Genomic DNA, 27,351 nt, shown 5'->3' with positions numbered 1-27,351 from the left:
CTATTTCTTAAAACCCACTGTGACACGTGTTTCGATGCATTCCGCATCATTTTCATCATTCGATGTTTGAAAATGATGCGGAATGCATCGGAACATGTGTCACAGTAGATTTTAAGAAACAGTGGTATTTATTAAGTAAAATATTAATTAAAAATGGATAGATTTTACCACAAAGTGACTGCCGAATCGATAAATGAAATTAAATATATTGCAACTAGATTCTGATATCAATACATATAGTGGTTTACATTTTTGACATCTCATAGATGAAGAAGAATATGGATGTCTAGGAATTTACAGGGCTTTTGACCTGTCACAGGCTTGTTAAGTGACCACTTTATATAATTGTAACATTCACCATTCACCCATGATTGACAACCACACCGCTCAATTTTTTTGTTTCCATACATACGAGAATATCTTAAATCTCATGTCACTTCATGTCTGAGTGCGCAGCAGCTTCTATGGCTTACCCATTTATTTAAATGTACGCAGGATCCTAACCGTATTATTTTACATAGGTACCTGAAAACATGATTTCCAATTTTTATGCAGCTTATAATTTGACCAGTTGTATATGACAGGTCATATATAACTGTAAATACCCAGACTTTCAAATTCTTCTTCATCTATGTTGAGATATCAAAAATGTAAAAATAACTCTTAATTGAAGAAACCCAGATTTGGGAACTAGTATTTGAATACACCCAAAATGTTGTGAATCTTTTTTGTCTATAAGGTAGATAAAAAGATAGAGTGAAAAAAACAGTATTTGCGAACAAAAATTTGGACGCACTTAAAACATTGTTTAAAATGTCCACTGAAAATTAATTTTGTTTCTATTTCGAAATTCAAAATGATAAATCGCATAAGGAAATCGACTTTTAAATAATAATGATTACACGTAGGACCGTTCCTGATTAATTAGCTAATCTAGTGTCAGTTCTGGGCTAGGCGCCTTTCCCGCCGATTCGTCTAACCGCCGAATTAGTTTAAATAACCGTCCAAATTAAAAATCGAACCGTAAATTAGTTGCCAGCGCAAAAAAAGAGAAAAAAACCCGGGTCATACTTGCCCAGGACTGGCAACAATAAATCACTTTCACTTCTAAATTTGGTATACAGAGTCCGCTCTTGTGGCTTACCGCGTCGGCGCCTTTCATTGCGTAACTCACAGTATTTGGGGTATTGTCGGCCGATTTTTACTACAATTAGGCGAGTTTACCTGCGCCCGAAATTGGATTATACGCCCTCTTTTCATCTCGGATAGGAACTCATATACATAATACAACATACCTGTTATCTTTTGTGCGTAAACTGTACAACTTTGATGAGCAAATATAGTGTATTCATGAGCCTAAACGCTCATTCCGATTTAAATATTTAATTTGAACTATTGCGCATCATATTGAGACTGAAAATCGAAATGGTTCTAAGTGCCATTTTGGAAATTCCAGATAAAATTAATTAATGTTAAAGATAAATGAACTCATCGTTATTTCTGTTTAAAAAAAAAAAGATTAAACTAATTATAGTAGACGATGTCCACCTCCGTAGTGTAATGGTCAGTACGCTCTGCTACCGTTCTGGAGGTCCCGGGTTCGATTCCCAGGGGTGTCAAATAAATATAAGTGATTTTTTTCACTCTAATATTTATTTCGTACCTGGACTGGTACCTGAAGCGGAAGGCTGATCACCTTTTCTTCGTGTGTTAACGATCAAGATAACACTGCGTTTATATAATGCAGTGCAATATGCAGCATTGGGGTGCGGATAAGAGTTTGAATTGAATAGTAGACGATGACTAAAGTAATCGATAATTCTGATTTTTATTAAATAAGAAGAGAATCTTACAACATTTTGAGTGTGTCCAAATACTTGTTCACAAAATCTGGATTATCTCCAATTACAGGAGTTATATTCATATCATTTTTTGTCAATAATGGGTAGAATTGGTGAATGTTACACGTGTGTAAAGTGATCACTTAAACCAGCCTATGACGGTCGTAAGCCCCGTAAATGCCCAGACTTCCATATTCTTCTTCATCTTTGATGAGATGTCAAAAAATAAGAGAATCTTATAAGTCCAATGGTAGGGTATGGATTTAAGATTAATTTTAGATAATTCACAGATAAAAATAACGCGACACTGGCTAGAACACTCTAGAAGGGCTAAAAACATTAATAAAAGAAGAAGAAGAAGAAGAAGATAATTCTTAGAGTCGTTGTCGTAAAATACTACCTGAAGGGCGCTTTACTGTAATTCCATATGTCTGTCACGTAAAAATGGATTATCGCTTAGGTTTTTTTTAATTAAAAAAAATATAATTATAAGTTTAAAATTAGGGTTCTAATAACAAACATAAATATTTCAGTTTTATTCTCTTTTTGGTAAGCCTAAATAACCTATTGTTGAAAATAGGCACTAAGTTGTGGCAGAGTGGCCTCGAACATGGATACTCTGATTCAGAATCGCGACACTAACCATGTACCACAACTTAAATTAGTACTTTTATCAATTCCCATTAAAATCCCTCATTTCTATATTAAAATGATATTACAGAATAGCTATTTCTCTTACTGTATATTATAAAAATAGTAGCCATGAATTAAGAATGTTAGAAAAAGATAAATAATTTAATTGAAAGCTAATTTGATTTATTTATTTATTGAACGTCTAATGCTTTTAACATAATACATATATACAGTATCTAATATAAAAATACACTAATAGAGCAGCAAAAAGTCTTAAACATAAAATAAAAAAATAACAAATACATTATTTCCAGAAATAAAAATACTTTGTGTTCTGATCCACTCACATTTGTGAGTGGATCAGAACACAAAGTATTTTTATTTCTCGAAATAATATATCAATATGATCCACAAAGTTAATGCTTTCAATATTCAAAACAAAATAACAAATAGTAAGCACTGGTAAATACACATCTCCTTCTATCAGCGAGCAGCGAGAGAGATTGTTGATTTAATAACGACATTTTAGACTTGAAAATTAAATATTCGAAAATATGTGTTTTGGGATTTAGTTCGAGAGATTAAAAAATATATATTTATCATAATTCATCAAACTCACACACGTCGGTATATTTAATCCAGAATAATAATCTAATTAACTTTTTTCTTCTATGAATGACTAATTTTATTCTTACATGCGTTAATGTTGCATAAATCTTTTTCACTTACGACATCGATAGTAAGTCTGTGAGTATATTTTATGTTCCTATTTGAAATTGCCCGCAGGCTGTTTCAAGAAGCAAAATGATTTTGTAATACTTAGTAGTAAAAAATGTTTAACACAAATAATGACAACATATGTACACACACTTTTCATCTTGAAAAAATGGCCTTCATAGATAGACAGGCAATCGCCAGGTTTCAAAATGATTTTCTTAACATAAATAAATGAAACGTTTTCTTTGAAAATACTATTATACGTAATATAACAGGTTTTTATTGGAAATTAAATTAATTTAAATCATTGTTCATAAGAAAACTAGATACAACATTTTGAGTGTGCCCAAATACTTGTTCACAAACCTGGACTATCTTCAATTATAAAATATTTATTAAATTATTAAAATATATGGCATGATCAAGAAAAAAATGGTAATATCATTAGTAAAACTGTAATAATCTAGTTTTCTTATTATTTTTTGACATCTCATCAAAAATGAAGAAGAATTTGGAAGTCTGGCCGTCAAAGGCTGGTTTAAGTGATCACTTTATATATATATATATATATATATATATATATATATATATATATATATATATATATATATATAAACATATATATATATATAAATATATATATATATATATATATATATATATATATATATATATATATATATGTATATATATATATATATATATATATATATATACATTTAAGTAGTGTGGTTGTCAATAATGGGTAGAATTGGTGAATGTTACACGTGTGTAAAGTGATCACGTAAACCAGCCTTTGACGGTAGTCAGCCCCGTAAATGCCCAGACTACCATATTCTTCTTCATCTTTGACGAGATGGCAAAAAAAAGTACATACCTTAATGTAAAGGTAGGTAATAAAATAATAATAATTATAAAAAACGGACCTTTTTCGTTAGGTAAGGTCCGGTCTCCGGTCTAAATAATTCTACGCCTGACAGGCCATTGATTTATTATTGAAAAATGGCCATAAATTTGGGACTGATTGGGACGATCCCAAGTTGGGTTGGGTTAATAAGCCTAATTTAGTCAATAGAAAACTGGATGGCAGGAATTTATTAGTGTTTTTTTCTTTATATTTGTGATTTAGTACCGAGTATTACCTGTGGGATGTAACTAGTGGAAGTGCGAATAAAATTTATGTGTTTGTTTTGCCTGCAAAAACATATTTATGACATTTTTAGTAGTATAAGGGTCGGAATTATGATAGTAATATGATATAGTGAAGGAAAAATATGATTTATTGCTTTTTGTCACGTTTTAATTTGTGATGGTAAAAAACAGATACGCAAAATAAACTTTGATTTATATAATATTTTATTGAACCTTTGCCGGAAAATTATACCAAATACTGGTTAATATCATTACAAATATTTGGGATGATGATCAAGAATAATTGTAATATCATTAGTAAAACTATAATAATCTAATTTTCTTATTATTTTTTGACATCTCATCAAAGATAAAGAAGAATATGGAATCAATTTTTTTCATTTTATTTTTCACAAAACTCCAAAATATCCCTACAATATTAGCTATTTCATACTGTAACATTGTATTTGCCTTAATCAAACCAGATATTTGGCCAATTTTCTTTGGTGACAAATCAGAAACGTTCCCCATTCTAAAAAACACATTTATTGTTAAAATTTTGTACTTAAGCATGATATTTACTACACAATATTTTACAATAGACACGAACAATCATATAAAATTTACATTCAATAGAAAAAATCAATTAATTTCATACCTGTTTTGAAAAATTGTTACGCAAACACTAGACGAAAAACCGCGCGTTACTCATACGGTGCCGTCTTGACAACTGATTTCCGCTGTCGAATTCGTAATTCCGTATTTCCAGGCGTGAAAGCTATCTTATAATGTTGTCAAAAATGCTATCTATTGATTTAATAAAAATACATTTTCAAATAAAGCTGGTATTATGTTTTTTTTAACAAAAAAGTGATAATGAACACAATTACTGTCTTGGGTCTATTAATGTGGCACACGACTGTATAGAAGTTATTTTTATATATTTAAATGAACCAATTTAGAAACATTATTCTTGAAACACTAGAACTTCAATAGAGACTTCTATTGGTGAGATGAAAAGAGGCTTTTTACTAAGCAGAAACTCTTATATTAGTATGTGAGGTTCGAATCCTGGATTATAATCACACACATGAGAAACGCCAAAAAATATCATTTTCAATTTTTATTATTTAAGCTTATAATTTGACTAGTTGACTTTTTTACAACTTTTGAGTGTGTCCAAATACTTGCTCACAAATCTGGATTGTAATCCAGTATATTTAATCCAGATTTGATTACAGATTAACAAATCATCAAATCGGGATTAAATACTGGATTATAATCCAGATTTGTGAACAAATATTTGGACACACTCAAAATGTTGTACTTATTTCAATTTATTAATGCCTTAATAATAATAAAAAAAAAATCAAAAGAAATATGGATTTAACATAACCTTCATATAAAATTATTGATATTTCTGAGACACCTGTAACGTATATCCTGAAATTAAAAGCATAGTTAAAAGTTTGAAAGTAGATATATTCCTTGTACTTTGTTGAGAGGGCATCTCTTTTTACGTTCTACTAGCCTGGCATCCCAAGCTCTTACCAGCCGTGGAGATTATATTATTTTCTAGTTATATGATTGGGCTAAGGATAAAATCGTGTCCGCTGCAAATAGCCCGGAGCCATGCAAGGGACCAACCCCCTCTGTCTTTTATTCTAAGGGGGTTGATCCCGAGATTACTGACGTGGAAACTTTTAAAACAAAAGCATTCGTGCTTAAAAATGATTCGTTGCAATTTTAAGTACATCGTATTCTCTCTCGTTGTTGTGTGTATGAAAAATTTATAAAAAAAAATATTCACTGTTTACTTTCTAGTAATGGGATTTTTTTTCTTAATAATAATTATGAGTGACTTTTACTGTATTTTGTATAAAGGTAATAAAAGAAAAATCAATCTACAACCAGAAATAGGCAAACATTGATAACATATATGTATGTAAAATAAATTAAATCAATGAAGTATAATTTATGCCTTTGTATGTATTTGTTAATATTTTTTATTACATTCAATATCTCGTCATTTCATTCTCATAAATTTATGTTTATTTAAAAAAAATAGTAAAAAGACGTAGATATTTAATAAAATGCCATAAACACTCTTGTACGAAATTAATTGTAGTATTATTTAACTCGAAATATAGACGAAAAAACAAAATAATAGTAAAATATAAAATATGCCAAAAAAATCAATTAAATAAAACAAATCGTTCAATAATCTCTGTAAAAGCCCAGATTTCAATATTAATCTTCATCTATGGAAGGGATGTTGAAAATATAAAGTGAATTGCGAAGAAAAACTAATTTTTTCTATACAAAAACGGTGTTAAAGGAAAAAAAACAATTACGTTAAATGTTATCTGTGTTTAGAGAATATTAAGTTGCGATGTATTCAATACTGGGTTTAATAATGGTTTGAGTTGTCACGAGCTTCTGATGGATGAATAAAATCATACAATGTATTCTTCATATTCCTATAGTTAATGAGATCACCCGACCATCGAACCCAGTACCTAGCTAAACACCATGAGTTCCTCCTTAAATCCAATATCGATGCATCACCCGATGGGCGTGGGCGGCCCGCCCACTGTACCGACGTACAGTACCGGCCCTGGTCACGCATACAATCTTTGGCTCTTTGTTCATTACTCAGTACTGTCCCGCCCATGGCATGCAATCGTTCGGGCATCAACGTTCTTTGCGCGTCTCGTAATTGCGACATTCCAGTTTTTGTGCGAAAAAAATGTGGGTACGTTAAACTGGTCAGACACTGATCATTTCTACGGTGTTAATTAAACTGTCCATTTTGTATTTGTATTTTATGTGTGAGATATTTGTATATTATATATGGTATGTGGAGGTCCTCACCAAGAAGTCTCATTTCCAATATTACACAAAAAATCCTTTAAATGCAAATCTATCATGTTTACTGTATTCTATCGAAATCTTAATTAAAGTTGCAACAAAACGTGACCAATCCTGTGCTAAACCAATATGAAATCGTTAAGTCGCACCAAAACGTAACAATTTTACAAGCTATAATTCCTGATTACTTAAAATCATTTATAATGGAAATGTAACGTTTTGGTGAGGACCTCCACATATGTAAGATATATTGTATAAGCTACATATAAAAAAAAATAATCATGTTTTCAGGCGGGTCTGAAGTATTTGAATATAATCCATGATTCGGACCTTGCATATATATATAAAGTCTTTGCTTAGTGAGAGCTTTCCTTATTCCAACATAGATGGTTAGTTTAAACTGAAATGGGCTGTCATGAGTTTGATCAATGTTCCATTGAATAGTTCCAAAAGTACGATAGAAACATTTAATTTTTTTTTAAAGTTTGGGTGTCAATCATGGGTATCCAAGCCTATTATGGTCGTAAGATCTGTAAATGCTCAGACTTAAATTATTTTCTTCATCTTTGTTGAGATGTCAAAAAATATCATATTTGACATCATATTGGATTCTTAATCTGTATTGGGGAAAACATTTTTTACTGTTTTAAAACAACAAAAAAATGCTAAAAATTTCTCAGAGACCTTCTTCCTTCCGGTATACTGATTTACATATCAACGAAATTAAATTTCCTTCAGATCATTTTGAACATGAAAATTAGGCATTTGAATAACAAGATTTATTCAAGAAAATAACCAAATTTTGCCAGTTATGAATCGCGAACACGTTAAACTTCCAAATTTCACAAAAGGGAAATTAAGCTGAAAGGGGTTTAATATTTCGAGGCACGCGATCCGTTGATTTCGCACAGAAATTGTATTCTAAATGTCTTATCGAATCTTGAATGGCGGCGCTACAGAAAGATCGCTGAAACTGTGATACAATCAAAGAACCGCCATGGCCTCATAACTTCACGCCTTAATTATGTCCCGAGACGTTGTCACGATATAAAATGGCAATCGAACGACCGAAGCCAACGTAAAAAGAATCGCAGGAAAATCAAGAAGTTTCGAATGAAGCCTGAGATTGATTAACTTGTGGGGATTTTATTTATACGCGTGTGTAACACGTTAGTTACACAGAAGCTCTAAAGCTTAACATTAAACAAATAAGGATCCTAACCAGGACCTTGACAGGACACTGCAGACTGAAGAAACACATGTCGCTCACTCCTTTCAAGAACGTCATAAATCAAAAACCTTGATTTTTCAGGAGAACGTTTTTAAAGTTTAAAAATAAAATACAATGTATTATAAATAAATATCAAGCCACTTATTGAAATTTTTACTATCCAACAGATTTTTTAGGTAAAAGCTGAATGTTTTTTCTCCATTTCAAAAATATTTAGTATATTTGCCATGTAGCGGGTAAATATTAAGTTAAAAATATGCCTCTATTGTTGGGATGTATGTAGTACATTGTGTGGGCATTCCGAAAACATGCAAAACTGAAAATTTACGATTTTGAATATATGACGTTCTTGAAAGGAGTGAGCGATGTCAAAAATTGGACTACACGACTCCCCTGTCTGCAGATTTTGTATGGAGGATAACGAAACTCCAATCCACATTCTCTATAACTGTGACTTGTAAACAAAGTCACATCCTTGGAGGACCACTACTAGACTCCGAGAAGGTGAAGTTCTTACCACCAAGACAGGTCTAGAGCTACGTGACTCACGTAGGCTTTGAGGCTTTTAACCTACAATTAGAATTGTCATTTATCGCACAACAGCGATACGAACATAAAAAATATTATTATTATATATCTAGTGTAGTAGACTTATGTATATAATATGTTTTATAATAATTTTTCATTCAAACCCTCATCCGCACACGTTGGTGCATAGGGCACTGCATCATATGCATCACGCAGTGTTATCTTGATCGTTAACACGTGAAGGAAAGGTGCTCAGACCGCTGGTTCAGGTACCAGTCAATGGTAATATTGAATAAATATTAGAGTGAAAAAATCACTTATATTTATTTCACCCCTCCCCTCTGGGAATAAAACCTGGGACCTCCAGTACGGTAGCCGAGTGCGCTGACCATTAAACTACGAAGGCGGACGAAAAAGAAAATAAATTAAATTAAATAAATTAACAATGATTTTTTTAAATGTTGGCTGCGTACAAAGATGACCCTACTCCTGCGTCGGTATTATGTCATTCCTCCCGCCGAGCCGCCGTGAAATCGTCCAAATAATAATTAATATTCTCCTCCGGGCAGCCGGGCTACCGGTTTTGAATTAGTGACAGGGCCTGTATGAATCAAAAGTGTAAATTCATTTTATTAAAATATCGACGAGTGGGCACAATGGCCGCACACGGCCGGGTGACTTGCAACTCTCTGGCCACACACCGGAGCCGCGTGAATCGACAATTACGCAGCATCGCCTCCCGGACACCTCGCCGTGTTATCTCACAAATTAGTGTCATTCAGTCGCGTATTGCTTCCCTTGTCTGCACCTACCGACACCTGTCTTAAAAGGATTTGAATTTCAATAGTGTCGGTTCTCGCCGTGTGATGTTAGGAGATATGATTGCACAAGTGTTTTGACCATTTGGTTTGGCTGCTATTTCGCTCACTCCTTTCAAGAACGTCATAAATCAAAAATTGATTTTTCAATGAACAATTGAACTTTTTACTGTGCAACACATCTTTTTAGGTAAAACCTGAAGGTTTTTTCTCCATTTGAAAAATAATTAGTATGTTTAAAAAAATAATTAAACAATACTTTTTCGTCAAAATGCAAAAACAACATTTTTTGCCCTGTAGCGGGTAAATATTGAGTTAAAAATATGCCTCTTTTGCTGGGATATAGTACATTTTCTATGCATTCCTAAAACATGCACAAATGAAAATTGTCGTTTTTTTCATTTATGACGTTCTTGAAAGGAGTGAGCAATATAGATACCGGTTATAATATAATATTTTGACTGTTGAAAATAGTAATGGTGGGACTGACCGGAGCATTTCGTTGTAACGTAACATTCGCGGCGAGCATCCGAACGTCGGATGGAGTACTCGGAACGAGCTCGGCTCGCTGTACTAACTGTGATTCCGGTCAGTCCCCACTATAAGACGACTACCGATATTGAGATCCGAAGAATACATAAAGATATTAAAATTTTTGTGAGTGTATCCAAATATTTGTTCACAAATCTGGATTATCTACAATTATAGGAGTTATTTTTCACATTATTTTTTTGACAAAGGATATAGAAGTCTGGGCATTTACGGGGCTAACCACCGTCATAGGCTGGTTCAAGTGATCACTTTCCACACATGAAACATTCATCAATTCTACCCATGATTGACACTAGGTACTTAAATTCATGATTATAATTATTAAATAATAATAAAACCCTTATCCGCACCCCAATGGTGCATAGGGCACTGCGTCATATAAACGCAGTATCATCTTGATGGTTTACACATGAAGGAAAGGTGATCAGCCCTCCGCTTCAGGTACCAGTCCAGGGTAATATTGAATAAATATGACAGTGAAAAAATCACTTATATTTATTTTACCCCCTTGGGAATCGAACCCGGGACCTCCAGAACGGTAGCCGAACGTGCTGACCATTACACTACGGAGGCGGACAAAGTAATTAATTATTGATTATAATTATTATAATCAATAATTAATTATAATTCGTCTCACCAATATATGTCACTAGAGAAAATTCTAGTGATTCTTGTACAATGTTTAAAAATTTGAACTTCCAAGAATTTGAGTAGTGTGGTTGTCAATCATGGGTAGAACTGGTGAATGTTACACGTGTGTAAAGTGATCACTTAAACCAGCTTATGACGGTTGTAAGCCCCGCAAATGCCCAGACTTCCATATTCTTCTTCATTTATGTTGAGATTTCAAAAATATAATAAACAAATAACTTCTAATTGGAGATAATCCAGATCTGTTAAAAAGTATTTTAATGTTAAAATATGCATAAATAATTTATTTGTGCATTGTGATATGTTCATATTTAAAAAATGGCTGTGAATACGTGTAAATCTGTGCATAAAAATATCTGAAATATGCGATATATATAGTATTTGTATTAAACAATTGTATGTAAATACTTGAAAATCTGTGCATGAAAATATCTGAAATATGCGAAATATTTGTAAAAAATGATTGGATGTGAATACATATATATAATATAATAATCTGTGCATAAAAATACCTGAAAAATGTATGTTAATAGGATGTTTGGTTTTCGAGCATTTAGCTGGATAAACGTATTTATGTATGTATAAAATTTTCAGGAATGTAACAAAAAAATGCATTGATGTTATAATGCACAATACTATGCAACTTTAGTAAAGTTATTTTTGACATCTCATCAAAGATGAAGAAGAATATGGAAATCTGGGCATTTACGGGGCTGACGACCGTCATAGGCTGGTTTAAGTGATCACTTTACACACGTGTAACATTTACCAATTCAGCCCATTATTGACAACCAGACTACACAAATTCTTGGAAGTTCTGTATATATGAACCAATTTAGAAATCTTGTTCTTGAATCACTAGAACTTCACTAGAGACATCTATTGGTGAGATGTAAAGAAGCTTTTTATTAAGCAGAAACTCTTATATTAGTATCACTTAAACCAGCCTATGACGGTCATCAGCCCCGTAAATGCCCAGACTTCCATATTCTTCTTCATCTTTGATGAGATGTCAAAAATAATATGAGAATAAATCCTGTAATGGGAGATAATCCAGATTTTGTGAACAAGTATTTGGACACACTCAAAATGTTTTAGTAAAGTTGTTTTGTTCTATTATATTTGAAATAAAACTCAAAACAATTTTGTAAAAACAAAAAAAAACATTTAAACAAAAAAGTGTTTTTGCGAATTACGAATCCACTAAAAATACAATAAAAAGAGATTTTTTAAGCTTCACTACTCGATCAATTAAAGGCGTGGTAAACCGTCGAAATGTGAAGCACAAAAAAATGGTTCACAGTTCAGCTGAAAAAAATCAATCATTTCCGACTATCCAAGGTTAACGGTAGATTTGTTTATGAATAAAAATGAAATAAAAAGCCGAATCATTTATTGAAGAAAACAGTTCAATCAAAATTCGACCGATTGACAAAACGTCTCGACGTCACAGCGTATGGCCGAATTGCATTGTTGGCTCGTGGTCCCGTTGTTTTGTTTGCGGATCTCTTTTTGATCACATGTTTCTGGAGATGCCGTGACAATGATTGATGAGCCTCCCCTTGCCTCCCCACCCCAGACCTTTTTAAGGGCTCATCACAAATTAAGTGACATACTAGTGCGGGGTCGCGCCGATCGATTCTAGCCCCTTTGTGGTATCGACCTTTCATATGGAAATCGATTCTACTACGAGCGACGGGGGAAAATGCACACATTTTTTATGCCGATGACAAACAGTATTTTTATTACATAGACGTCATAATTTAATACATTTCGGTGCATTTTATAACATCTTTATTAGATACGACATAATATTCTCGACAAATATTTTTTTTCGTGTTATTAATAATAACGTTTCATATTGATAATACGTATGTTGCAATTTTCCACGCTAATTTTAAATTTTAGTTTTTTGTTTTATTATTTATTATTTAAACCATTGGTACATACATATTTTTAAACATCGGATAATGTAACTATAAATTACAATATACAGTTTTGAATATTATGTTAAAATTTTAAAATACTAGTATTTGTTCAATTTCTGTTTGTTTCATATTTACTATGTTATAACAATAATTAACTACTTTTTAATAGATTTATATTATCTACTGACACTTAGTGATGGAATTGCATTTTTAATATATTATTAGATTAAAACCAATATTTTTAGCTTTTCCACTTTATTTTTAATTGACCAGCGACCGGGTTTTGTCGTTACCGACATCATCAGACATCATCAGACCATTCTGATGATGTCGGTAACGACGAAACCCAGTCACTGGTCAAATAAAAATAAAGTGGAAAAGCTAAAAATATTGGTTTTAATCTAATAATATATTATAATTAACTACATTTATTTTTTTTATTTTAAAATAGACCACCAACACAGGGTCTTATTTTCGAACCTTGTCTGGAGGTAGGATAGTAAGGATATGGAAGGTAGATGTGTCATTAACACCCAGACCAATTGAAATTATTATTACATATCTTGAATTTCTTCTGCGATTGGCGGGATTCGAACTTGTGATGTCATTTTCTCAGTCGAGCGTCTGCCCGTTTAAGCTACGGTGCCCACCGCACCGTAGGTGTTTCAAATAATGCTTTTAGGCTAAGAAAGCATTCAACCTTCAGTATATGTCATCTATTTTATATTAAAATATTGACCTTAGAGTAACTATTTTATGTTTAAAATGTACCACAAAGTATTCAAGAAATAATTATTTTATATTAAAATAATGAACTCTGAAACAATCCACCAACCCAAGGTAGACTACTCCCGGGCAAACCGCTAGAGACGGATCGAAAGCTGGGAATCGACATTGCAGGAGGCTAATCCCTCTTAAAAAGAGGCCATAATGCCTACACTAACCTAATAAGGGAGAAGAACTTAAGTTAAATAATTTTTTAAAATAGCCCAACATCTCAAATTTTACAAATGATTAAAGTACGATTAACTTTTGATTGCTAAAGTGAACAATGATAAGTCGGATGATTAATTTTTACAGTCAAAACAAAACGAGACACAGATTTCTCGCAATTACTTTCTTGAATAGAGACGTGAGAATAAAAATTCTCCGCCGTCATTTATCAAGAAGAAGAGGCAAAGTTCACTCACATCAACAAACAATAAAATCGCCGAAAAATGAGGGAAGACGCCGTCTTCTCGGGCTCCTTAGAAACCCGATTAGGTAGGTGTATTTGGAAGCGAGGGACCTCGTGTCGCTCTCCGGGGAGTCCTTTATCTCTAGGGTCGGATCTTTAACGCCCTTATATCGATTATCCAAACCCTTTATTCTGATTCGATCCATATCTACGCGAGAATAAAGAAAGCGTGGTATTTGAAGAAGCTTTTCAAGAAAGCTCACCGAAATTGAGGGAATATTAATGGATTTTTTGGGATTTTTACAAAAGTGGATTTTAACTTAGCGTAATACTTGTATATAAACATACTTTTACAAATACTGTAATACCTATATATAGCTACCTATAACCTAACCGAGGATTTGAAAAAATATTGGTATATCACTAAGTTTTTTTTAATTCTTTTTTGTAGCATATTCAACCAAGCATAGGGCACTGTATAATACATGGATTTTCTGAAACTATTATTGTGATTCGATCCATACCTAGGCGAGAATAATGAAAACGTTGTATTTAAAGAAGCTTTTCAAGAAAGCTCACTGAAATTGATGGAACGTAAATATATTTTTGTGGGATTTATAAAAAGGTGAAATATATATTTATATATTTATATATAAATATATATATATATATATATATATATATATATATATATATATATATATATATATATATATATATATATATATATATATATATATATATATATATATATATATATATATATATATATATATATATATATATATATATATATATATATATATATATATATATATATATATATATATTATATAAATATAAATAAAAATATATTTACATATATATATATATATACATATATATATATATACAAATATAATATTAACCAGGATTTTTACAATATTTTAGCTAGAAGAAACAAAAATCCACTTATTGATGATAATTCCCATCTAAAAAAACACACTTCACCATAAAAACGACAACCCACATTTTGTTTAAAATATTCAATCGGTTATTTTCCTTTTCAAAAAGCTTCAGGTATCGTATCAACATAGGATGTAAGTTGTGCCAAATAATATTCGGTGTATTTCACTAGCCGGCGCCTAACGCAAAACGGTCTGAACACACACAATACGAATTTACAAATAGCCGTATATTAATATTTGAATGCGAACAGCACCCTGTTGATAGGCACAATAAAATAATTAATTCTTGCGGTAACCGAAAGTGAACGTGTGAAGCTACCTCACTGCCTGTCCCAGCGGGGAGTCGGCGGCTATTGTTAAGGAGATTAGCTAACAGTTTGTATACGTAAAATAAATATCACCCACAGCAGGCAGAAGTGGTCTTATATTTAGTGACACAGATATTTAAATGTAGGTATCTACAATCTAGACGCTATGAAATATTTTCAGATAATTTATTTTCAGTACCTATCTAAAATGTTAAGAATATTAGTATATAACCACTCACTGAGATTTTAGACTAAAGGTTTTGAGACTACCCGTCTCTTCGTCAGGACAATTACTAAACCAGCATGGAATCAATACCTACTATTCGCATACTTCCAACTGCAAAAAAATATTAATCACATGCGTTTTTGGTCTACCTGAGGACCAACCATGTACTATAGTGTTTGTTTATTCATTAATTTATGCATTCATTATTACCTACATACGTTAATTTTATTTTGTACAGGTTTTAAATAGAAAAAATATTAAGATATTACGAATTTAAAGTGAAAGCCTTAAGTACTAAGCGATCTTTGTTAGATCTCACATGCACTATGTTGACCTCGGTCTTTAATTCATGATATTCTAAAATCCTTAGCGCATGTCGGTCCCCGGGACAACGAAAAACGCATGTGATTAATATTTTTTGCAGTTGGAAGTGTGTGAATAGTTCTATGCTAGTGACGTGTAATATTGTTTGCATGCTGTTGTTATGATTGTCCTGACGAAGAGACAGATACATCTTGAAACCGGTAGACTAAAATACCGATGAGTGGTTATTTACTAATATTTCATAAAAATGACGAACCATAATGTAAATACTATAAATAAATAAAAAATATATAAATAAAATTATTTTGACTATATTTGACTCAGGCTACTCATATCATAACTATTGTTTCAATTTATTGTAACTGCAGACAGTTGGTAGAATTCCATATTGAATTGTTGGGTAATATATCCAAAATTAAACAAGGTTTATTTGGTTGAATTCTACATTTATTTATGTATATGTTAATACGTGACGCGTTTCGTCTTCTTAGGACATTATCAAACACTCGAGTGTTTGATAATGTCCTAAGAAGACGAAGCGCATCACGTATTAACATATACGTAAATAAATGTAGAATTTAACCAAATAAACATCGTTTAATTTTGGATAAATTACTAAACAATTCTTGTTACAATATTATTATGCTTATAGTTTTGATATTATGTTTATAAGTAAACATATGAACTTATTTCTTACTTATAGTCACATTTAGATTTTTGTGAAATGTTTAGATTTTTATATCTAAATACATTTTAGATATTTGCCTGTTCTATGATATCACTTTTTAAATGGCTAATCATAGGAACGGAAACAGATAAATCAGTATTTTTTTGTATTGACGCATTTAAAATGATACACAATGAACAAAAAACAAATAGTACCGAAATAAACAAGAAGACAATGGTGAACCGAAATAATAACCGGAGGAGTTACGCAAAATCCAACCAACTGCTGACAATTTATAATAATATGATTTTAATAATTACTTAATTTTTTATTTGGGTTAACAACAGCCACATATTTCAAATAAAACAATTAGAAGATAAACATTAAACAAGCCAATTATAGTTAACCACAAAAGCATAAAGATTAGTACAAAATATTTGGTGAAGATCTAGCAAATGAATAAATGTATGTGTGTGTGTGTGTGTGTGTGTGTGTGTGTGTGTGTGTGTGTGACGTTGATTCTAGTAGGGACATACATACAATGCAGAAAAGCATTTTTGTGATGTACATACCTGTCAGTATATATGTATAATAATATAATATAATTTTATTAAGGCCCTGTAATCAATAGCTCGAAACTTAATTTTCTTTAAGCACAGGTAACATTTAACGTAATTGTTTTTTTTATTTCTTAAAACAACGTTTTTATATTGAAAACACATATTTTTTCGAAATAAATGTATTGTTTGGAATAGAAAAGGGTCATTAAAAGGTAAGAAGTTTAAAATATATATTAACAATACTTTTTCAAAATATACCTATTCTAAAAACAAAAACAAAAAAATCCAAAAAATATGTTTATTCTAAAATAAAATGGGCGCGAAGAGACGTGCGGCTACTAGCGCTGAATTCTGAGATTGCGAGTAAGGCCTTAATACTGGTTAAGAACTTTCCTGTGGTCTCGATCGATATTGAAAGTAATATTCATATATTTTTATATTAATACGTACATATTAAAATAGTTAAGAAATACTTATGTAGATTATATTGTTATTTGCATACTTACGTCATTTTGTAAAATACATTTCATTGGAACAGTAAAATTTTAATCGACATTCGTTATTTATCAAAATTGATCACAATAAAGTAATTAAAAACTAGCATTACCCGGACACGTGTTGCTGTGGCTCAGTCTGGTTCAATGAAAAACAAATAAAATAGAAAGCACACATTTATAATACGTTTAATTTCACAGTGCTTGTTAGGTAATGAAAATATTTAAAATCTAAAAAACAACAAAGCAATTGGAGATCTTACTTGACACCAGCTGTTAATAATAGCATTGTCCACCATAACCATGTGTAGCTATTGCATTCAACCGATGGCACTGCCATTGCTATCAAAAACATGTTTTTACCTGTCACAGGTAAAAACACATGCAATAAATGTATATTAAAACGAGCGCGTACAATGTTGTGTCAAAATTTCTCTTTTATTATTATTTTTTTGAGATTTAAGATTTTGAATAAATTAATATTTTCGTTTCTATTTGAGAAAGTATATTATTGTAGGTAATACTGTATCATGAATTTTTGTAAAGTTGGATGGTTCCTTTCTGCTTTTCGTTGGGTATGCATATTGTTCTATAGTTCATTGTTCCTATGGGCAGTCGGAATCAAAATTAAACAGCGGAATATATTTGAGTTCCGTAAATTAAGCACCATGAAAATAATTACTGTGGGGAATATGATTTGATGGGGGTCAAAAAGAATGGCTTCCATTTTCCATTATAAACCAGATTTTAATCGGTGCATTCTCTTGGCAGTGTATCTACTAAGTCTGAAACCCAATCCATTAGACAATTTTAAACAAGTTTATTCGTAAGCTGAATCATTTTTTGCTCTAGAACAAATATACAACCGCATTTTTTTAGTACATACTATATGATTCTATATAAAACTATAAAATAAAGTAACAGCGATTTTCGATCCAGAGTTCTCAATAACAATGTGGTGGAACATTAAAAATATGTTTTAACGCTCAACATACGATAAATCACAACTTATTTTTATTTAAACTCAGGCATCATTTGACGTTATTGATTTTTTTTAAACACCGTTTTTGTATTGAAAAAACTAGTTTTTTTTTCGAAATAAATATATATGTACATAGGTATGTGGTTTTGAAAACAAAAGAGTTATTGAAAGGTAAGAAGTTGAAAAAAATACTTAAAAATATTTCTTTACATACAGCACGACTGTGTCAATAGAATGCGTGTAAAGTTTGTAAACGTACCTGTCTCTTCGTCAGGATAATTACTACACCAGCATGAAAAATTAATATACGTCACTACCATAACACTACTGTGGGCACAGAATATGTGTAGAGTGTGTAAATACTGGTGTAGTGATAGTCCTGACGAAGAGATGGGTACATCACAAGACCGGTAGACAAAAATCTGGGTGAGTGATTACATACAACTAACATTACTAACATTCTTACAAAAAAAGGTAAAATAAGATATTTTCCCAAATCAAAAAAATACATTTTAATAAATTCTGGAAAAATTAGTTATTATCGGATAGACATATCACCATCTATGTTAAAAAATGGTTCTATATTCATTGTTTTCAATCACCTTTGGTATATTCAATGTCATTTTTGGCAAAACTTTTTGTGTCAACATTGATTATGTGTCATTGTAGTACCTGCATAGTAACTAATGCATAACTGCACATGAAACGCGTAATGATAATAACAATAATTAGTAACCACGTTACACTAATATCCATACTGATAACATTGGTTCATTCACGCTCATTCACATGCGTTTTTCTATGACGATTTCCTAAACAATACAAAGCGATTTCCGACAATCTGGATAACAAGTTCATTTTCATGATATCCATTATCCATTTCCCGTGCGCAAAAACTGCTATTAAATCAATGAAAATCGTTATTTTAAATTCATGAAATTGCATTGAGATCCTCTAATTAAAAAAAGAATCTCGTTGAAAATTACGAGTGATATATGAGAGTAACGATTGGTTTAATGTAGGTAAATTGTAAATGTAGGTATAGCAAAAAATAATAATATAAGGACTCAGCGAGCAACGAAATTTTTTTCTTAATATTTTTTTTAACTGGTGAGTCAGTAGGTACTCTATTTTATAATAATAATAATAAATAAAACCCTTACCGCACCCCAATGGTGCATAGGGCACTGCTTCATATAAACGCAGTGTTATCTCGATCGATTACACATGAAGGAAAGGTGATCAGCCGTCCACTTCAGGTACCAGTCCCCCCTGGGAATCGAACCCGGGACCTCCAGAACGTCAGGCGAGCATGCTGACCATTACACTACGGAGGCGGACTCTATTTTAGAGGGTTTATAAACTTTATTCAAAGGTTTTGTGTGGTAGAAATATATGCCAGTTTGAAAATATGTATACGTATTATAAAATGCATTAATTTTGTATTGAACTGGATTTTTTAATTATTACAACCAATTAAGGGATGCTATAGAATACATGACATTGTCACGTAAAATTAAATATACTCGTATTAAATTAAATAATATGTTTTAATACATAGTATGAGGAACCATGCTTAGTAAACGCCTGCATATTATACTGTACACGTTTTTAATATTTATTAGTTAAATATTTGCATTTTAGGACAAGTAAAAAGGAGAAAATAACAAGTTCAGATGTGAACTAACGGAAATTACTAAATAAAGGACACATTTTATTTTATTAAGAGAGATTTTCTTAAATTATATTCATCATAACCATTTTCAAGATCGAGAAATGAACAAATTTAGTTCAGCTGTTATTTTCCAGATCGTCGAGAAATGCAAATAGAACAAATGCATAAAATATACTGTTTCTATACCTGGATTTTTTCCTAACGCGCATTAAAAAAATATATTGCAATTGAAAATATTGTACCTTATATATGTTAGTTTGGTTGTAAATTAAATTAAGACTTATATTATTTATTGATTCGGCATTAACTTTGTGGAATGACATGTTTATTGTATTAAAATTAAACACTTGAATAAACCACTTTAATGAGTTTTATTTATACTAACGACTAGTTTCGAAAACGACAGATCTTTTCATATTATGGTACAAATTAAAACAATTAATTTTAATTTGTTTAATTTTAATTTGTACCAGAAGATGAAAACATCTATCGTTTTCGAAACTAGTCGTTAGCATAAATAAAACTTATTAAAGTGGTTTATTCAAGTGTTTATTTTTAAATTAAGACTAAGTAAATTAAAATTAAGACTTGACACTAGCAGAAACAAATAATAAAAAAGTGTAATATAGGTTGGTAAGTGTAATATAGTTTGGTAAGTGTAATATAGTTTGGTAAGTGTAATAAAGTTTGGTAAGTGTAATATAGTTTGATAAGTGTAATATAGATGGGTAAGCGTTGACTCACCTTGCTGGCTATTCTTCCTCGTGGTCTTCTTCTCCTTCATCCAGGGGTACTCGGGCACGGGCAGGCCGGGTGACCCGGGGCCCTGCATCTGGTGGGGGTGCGGGTACATGCCGGGGGGCGGCGAGCGCGAGGGGCTGAGCCCCCCGCGCAGCGCCGGCGGCAGCGGCGGCAGCGCCGTCATGAACTCCGCCATGGACGGCTGGCTGTTGATGAACCCGGTCTCGGTACACCCGGGCCCCCCGGCCACGGCGGCCAACCAGAACCCGGGCTCTGGTCCAGGGTTGGGGGACCTCGCCTTCATGGAGACGAAGTCCTCTTCTACCATGTCTTCGGGCCCCAGAACCGCCTGGCTTCTCATACCGCCACTGAACTCTTCGCACTTGATCTTCCTGCTCAATCCCGCCTCTAGGGGCATCGGCGCCGAATTACAGATCTCTTGCATTTTTTAATTAAATTAAACACTCACTCTACTACGACTCAGTTCACCGCATCTTAATGAAATTGTTCTCTATAAAGTCAGCACTTATTACGTTTTAAACTGTCTAGTTCTCTCGTCCGATTATCATCTGCAAAAGAGGGAATCGTGTACAAAATATGTTAATAGTCGCGACAATGAGCTCTCTCCGCGAAGGGGTAGAATTATCGCCAATTAACAGGAAAGCTATGCGAGGGAGGAGCTGAAATCGCGGAGCTTTCCGCGACGTGAGGCGTCACTTTTATTGCGTCGGTAGCGCCGCCAATTAACATTCAGGCGGCGTCGAAGCCTCCGACGTCCGCCGGAAGCTCCCTCTATAGCCTTTACTGCGTGAAACTCAATTGGAATCTGTTAGGGGACTTGTTATTTTATTAACTATTCTAAAGGCATTGTAGGATGATTGGATTGCCTCACTTAAATAGTTTATTACCTTAAAAAAACAAAATATACCTAGGCATGTAACTAATGTATTAAAACCCCTGATAAAATTACTGCTTAACCCCATAGGTTTATTCAAAACAATGTTACTTATAGAATTTATCGTATTTTATTATTTATTGATGCGGCATGAACTTTGTGGAATAATATGTAGATTATTTAAAAAAATACACACTTGTACTATATACTAATTGAGTTTTATTTCATTATACACGACTAGTTTCGAAAACTACAGCTGTTTTCATCGACAGATGATTATTAAAACTAATAATTACCTGTCGGTGAAAACAATTGTAGATACTTTTCGAAACAATAAGTGATATTATAAAAAAAAAACAAATAGTGGAATTATAAAAGTGTTTAATTTAAATTGTCGTATTTTAACATGGTTTTTCTAATAATTAAGTGGGTGTTACTTATTACACTGGTTTATTCTTATGACACGTGAGTACGTTCTGATCAAGTCAAAATAATTATTTAATTTCTTGAAAATAACAAAGTATTTATATATTCACTAAAGGTATAAATTTATATTAAGTGATCTTAAGACTGGTAAAACATTTTTTATACCGAGTTACTCAAAGCAGGTAATTTTTAATTACTTTATTCTACAAAAACAAGTGGATACATACATAAAAACCTTTTTAATATGAAAAGCATTATATTACAGGTAGGTAGGTTTCAATCATTTTCTAAATTATCCCTTTAATACGTATGGATGTACATATATTATATTATATATTATGGCAATTTGTATTACTTAGTGATTACATTTTTCCAATTTCTATTTTAGTGAATCAATATATTAAACATGGAATAAAATTTTAAAATTTTCTTTTTTTTGTATAATTTGAAGACAAAAACTACAGTTAAATAATTAATAAGTAATATACTAAATGGAAGCTGATAAAGAAAGACATACAAATATAATTTGAAACGTAGATTGTGTTCAATTTGTAAATTGCTTTTTTAATTCACTTGTCATTGAAAAATATATGTAACCGCATTAAAATGACCACCGTTAAAACAATTGAACACAATTCAAATTATTAAAAAAAAACACAGGTATTTTTACTAATTTGAAGGCAAAAACAAGAGTTAAATTGTTAATTTTGAGTGTGTCCAAATACTTTTTTAAATTAATGTTTTACTTAGTAAATACCACTATTTCTTAAAATCTACTGTGTTACGTGTTTCGATGCATTCCGAATCATTTTCAATCACCGTATGCGGAATGCATCGAAACACGTGTCACAGTAGATTTTAAGAAATAGTGGTATTAACTATGCATAACATTAATTAAAAATGGATAGATTTTACCACAAAGCGAATCAATTAATGAAATTGTCCAAATACTTTTTAACAAATTTGGATTATTTCTAATTAGGAAATATTTTTTTAATTATTTTGACATCTCAACATAGATGACGAAGAATACGGTAGTCTGGGCATTCACAGGGCTTACGAACGTCATAGACTGGGTTTTTGAATGTATTTAATTATTGTATGTATTTATGTTCGTATTTAAACCAGGCTTTGACGGTTGTAAACCCTGTAAATGCCCAGACTTTCATATTCATCTTCATCTATGTTGAAATATAAAAAGTAATGTAATAAATGAGTAATATACCAAATGAAAGCTGATAAGAAAGACAGATAAACATAATTTGAAACGCAGGATAGAGTTCAATTTGTAGATTGCTTTTCTAATTCAGTTGTCATCCAAAAATATCCGTTGTAACCGCATTAAAATGGCCGCCGTTAAAACAATTTAATAATCAAATTGGTCCGAAACGGCATATAAGAATTAGGGCTTCGTGTGTCGTGAAAGAAGGCGGATCTACGGAGGGCGGGGCGAGCAGGTCCCGGCTGGAGCCCGCCCATGGCTCTGGTCCCCTGGTAGTGCCATGTGGCCGGCACATAGCGTGCCGAGATGGTAATCGTATGCGCGACATGCTATTATCGTGTTTATCCCTCGCGGAGGAATTATGTGTAATTTTTTACACGAAACATATGGCCGCCCGTAGATCGCCGATAAGGAGCACGAATTGGGAGGGGTCAAACGCACGAATTTTACTGAAACTACGTGGTGCCTTAATAATAACCCTATAAAACAGTACATAATGTTTGTATACGCTGCGGAAAGAGGTGTAGCTAAGGTATCGGTACCTACAAAAACGTTAAGTAAAACTTTACAATTGTAAATATATCGATTCCAAACACATAGTCAAGTTAAGCATAACTAAACAATAAATGAAGCCATTATAGAATCAATATTTTAATAATATTAATTTTATTTATTATATCGAACACGGATTATATCGGATTATTCACAATATGGATGAGATGTCAATTTTTAAGGCGTATCAACTTGATATAAAACATGTATTTTTATTTTTTTTAATAAGTAAATATCATAAAAAAAAGGAATCATGTTCACGGTTGAGATACCGTTTAAATCAATATTTTTTTCACCCCTAAGTCGAACCCTAAATATAACTTCATACCCTGTTGTGTGTTTTATAAAATATTTATAGTTATAATATCTTATAATTTGACACGGGTCTATTTTGAATTTTTGATCACAAAAATAATTATTACTGTAGAGCATTGCAATTACTTCAGTACTTACTCTTTATTAAAAGTATGAAGATGGCACCGTTAATAGCCATACAAATACATAAGTAAACACCATTCGCCAAAGACATTTTATGTGCAACTACCTTTGCTTTATAATGAAATATTTTTATTGGATAAACTAGTAAAGCATAGATATGTTATATTTAATTCAAATTGAAGAATAGTATTCTCAGATATTCCTTTTTAAATTTATCTATATCTGTTGAATGATAGTCTGCTTTTTCCGGCCTAAATACAAAACTTGATAGTATCATCAATAATTTTGAACCTGATTTATTTTTTAAGAAGCCGTTTCTTGTTTTAAGGCATTATGTTATTAAATTTAGTCCGCCTCCGTAGTGTAATGGTCAGCACGCTCGGCTACCGTTCTGGAGGTCCCGGGTTCGATTCCCAAGGGGGGTAAAATAAATATAAGTGATTTTTTCACTGACCTGAAGCGGAGGGCTGATCACCTTTCCTTCATGCAAGTAACGATCAAGATAACATTGCGTTTATATGACGCAGTGCCCTATGCACCATTGGGGTGTGGATAAGGGTTTTATTATTTTATTATGTTATTAAATAATGCAATTTATTTATACATAAACATCTATAATACTTGTGTATCGTTGATTGAAATCATTTTTGCTGTAAGCATAGACTGTAAAATTAAAATTAAAAAAAAAATTAAAATTTTCCAGTATTGGCAAAAATCATGAATATTCTATTTCCTTTTTTTCAATTACGTTGTTTTTCTTTTATGGTGTAAAATGATGATAGAGTTACTTACTACTTTTGGAGAAAAAAAATAGCTGAATACTAGTTACAGTTTCGACTTTCTAAGGTTGATACATTTATTGAATTAAAAATTAATAAATTAAGTCAACAAGACTTGTTCATATTTATAAATTGAAATTGCAAATAAATTACATATGATTTTTTCCGTGTAGCGTTTACATTATTACCCTCCTTGTACTGTTAACTTTCTAAACTGATATTAAGGGATTATTTTAAGGGATGTTGGAGTGAGCTTAGGGGGCGCTGAAGGGTTTTAAAAGGCTCCGAGACATGATTGGAAAATATTTTAAAAAAAATCGAGACTCTCCACCTATGGCGGAATTAGTATTCCTCACAAATCCTCAAACAAAGTGCTATACCAATAGTGTATTGACAGATATTTATGAAAATTGCACATGACTAATTGTTTTAATATTTTTAAGTAGCTTACCCATGTACTCGTATTTAAATTAAACTTTTTTAACCTTTTCATAAACAAAACCAATAATTGATTGAAATAACTAATATAGGTAACTGATATTTTTAAATAATAAAATATTTACGTTCCCAATTTTCTAATACGGATTCTAATTATTTCATTGTAATCAACCCCTATTATTTCAATAGTATAATTTGCCTACATACTATAGTATTATTATAGGTATATTCTATCTTGATTGTCCATTATATAAATGTAGGTGCTAACCAATATACGTAAGTACCTAACTAATTAAACAAATATCGTATTATTATTTTGATATTTCAAAACTGGCTATGAAGTAATTGTTCATGAGATGTATAAAGAAGTAAGTAAATAATGTCAACCATATTATTTAGGTAGGCGATGGGTAAATCTTTGCATTGTCTTTTTTTAATTGTGTCAAATAATTATCGGTTTTGAAAAATCGATTCTAACTTATACATTAAGCACATCCCATGATAATTTGAGATTCTACTAAAATACAGATTTTTCAAAATATTCAATATGATTGTAGGTAGGAAGGTGCCTACCTATTTTCCTAAAAAAATGTACAATTCGAATAGAAAAGTGATCACCCAAACCACCCCATGATATGTCGTAAGCTCTGTTAATAATTAAGACCAAGAATACGCATTTCTGTTTATATACAGGGCTTACGACCTGCAGTTGGGTGGTTTAAGTAATCACTTTAAACATGAGTAACATTCACTATTTTACCCATAATAGACAACTCCACTACTCATGGTAAGCATTTTGTTTGGCAGAGACCCTTGTGAAATGCATAAAAAAAATCTTCCCGAATTATTTTACGCACTACATGACGCCTGAAACCACACTAACTTATAATTTGACCAGTTACTTCCTTGAACAACAATTAGGACACACTAAAAATACTGTCCCGAGATTTTTATATTCCCTTCCTATAAATTTACTAGTCTCTGTATGTAATGTAGGTATGTATATACTCGTAACTAAATAAACACCTTTGTAGATTTTATATATTAAAAAATATATATACCCAATATTAACTACTTAAAACATTATATTACCTTCCTTCAAAGGTACAGGTACATACTAATAACCTAAATAGATACATACCTACATACCTAGATGTAAGAGGTACCTATCTACCTACTGATCTTACAAAAGTACCTATTTTTAAGTTATTTTTTTAGATTAATTTAATGAGATACATCCACCATTTGTCGAATGAGGATGGGACATTGCTGTACGAGAGAGCCCCTTGCAAAGATTGGTGTCATTGACTCTCTCATTTGCGAATGTCGTTTAGAAGAAGACCTTAATCATATATTCTTTGTTTACCCATTAAATGACCAAATGCCAACATTTTTCAAAACTCTGGCCCCGTTAATATCCCTCCCTACAAATATCCAACTAATCCTAGCGAACAGGATCAATTTATAGTTTAATAATTAGTTATTCATAATTTATAATGAAATAATATTATTCAATTTACTTGACATTGCCAAAAGCAATATATTCTATATGCAACATTATTTATTTAAAAAAATATATGTACCTACATATTAACTTAT

General features: G+C 31.7%; 1 protein-coding gene across 1 annotated transcript in view; it reads right to left on the bottom strand.

Moving 5' to 3' along the window:
• Positions 1–21,447, bottom strand: part of pb (homeobox proposcipedia) — a 97,544-nt gene extending 76,097 nt beyond the window's left edge. Inside the window, exon 1 of the mRNA XM_088275956.1 lies at positions 21,006–21,447. Within this exon, the coding sequence (XP_088132082.1) occupies positions 21,006–21,447 (442 nt within the window). The remainder of the gene's footprint in view (positions 1–21,005) is intronic.
• Between the last annotated feature and the right edge of the window lie 5,904 nt (positions 21,448–27,351).

This window comes from Brachycentrus maculatus, unplaced genomic scaffold (genome assembly GCF_059751285.1).
Source record: "Brachycentrus maculatus isolate JH-2025_06_01 unplaced genomic scaffold, ASM5975128v1 h1tg000037l, whole genome shotgun sequence".
Lineage (NCBI taxonomy): Eukaryota > Metazoa > Arthropoda > Insecta > Trichoptera > Brachycentridae > Brachycentrus > Brachycentrus maculatus.
The sequence above is the reverse complement of the archived record's forward strand: the minus strand, read 5'-3'. Positions and strand labels throughout refer to the sequence as shown.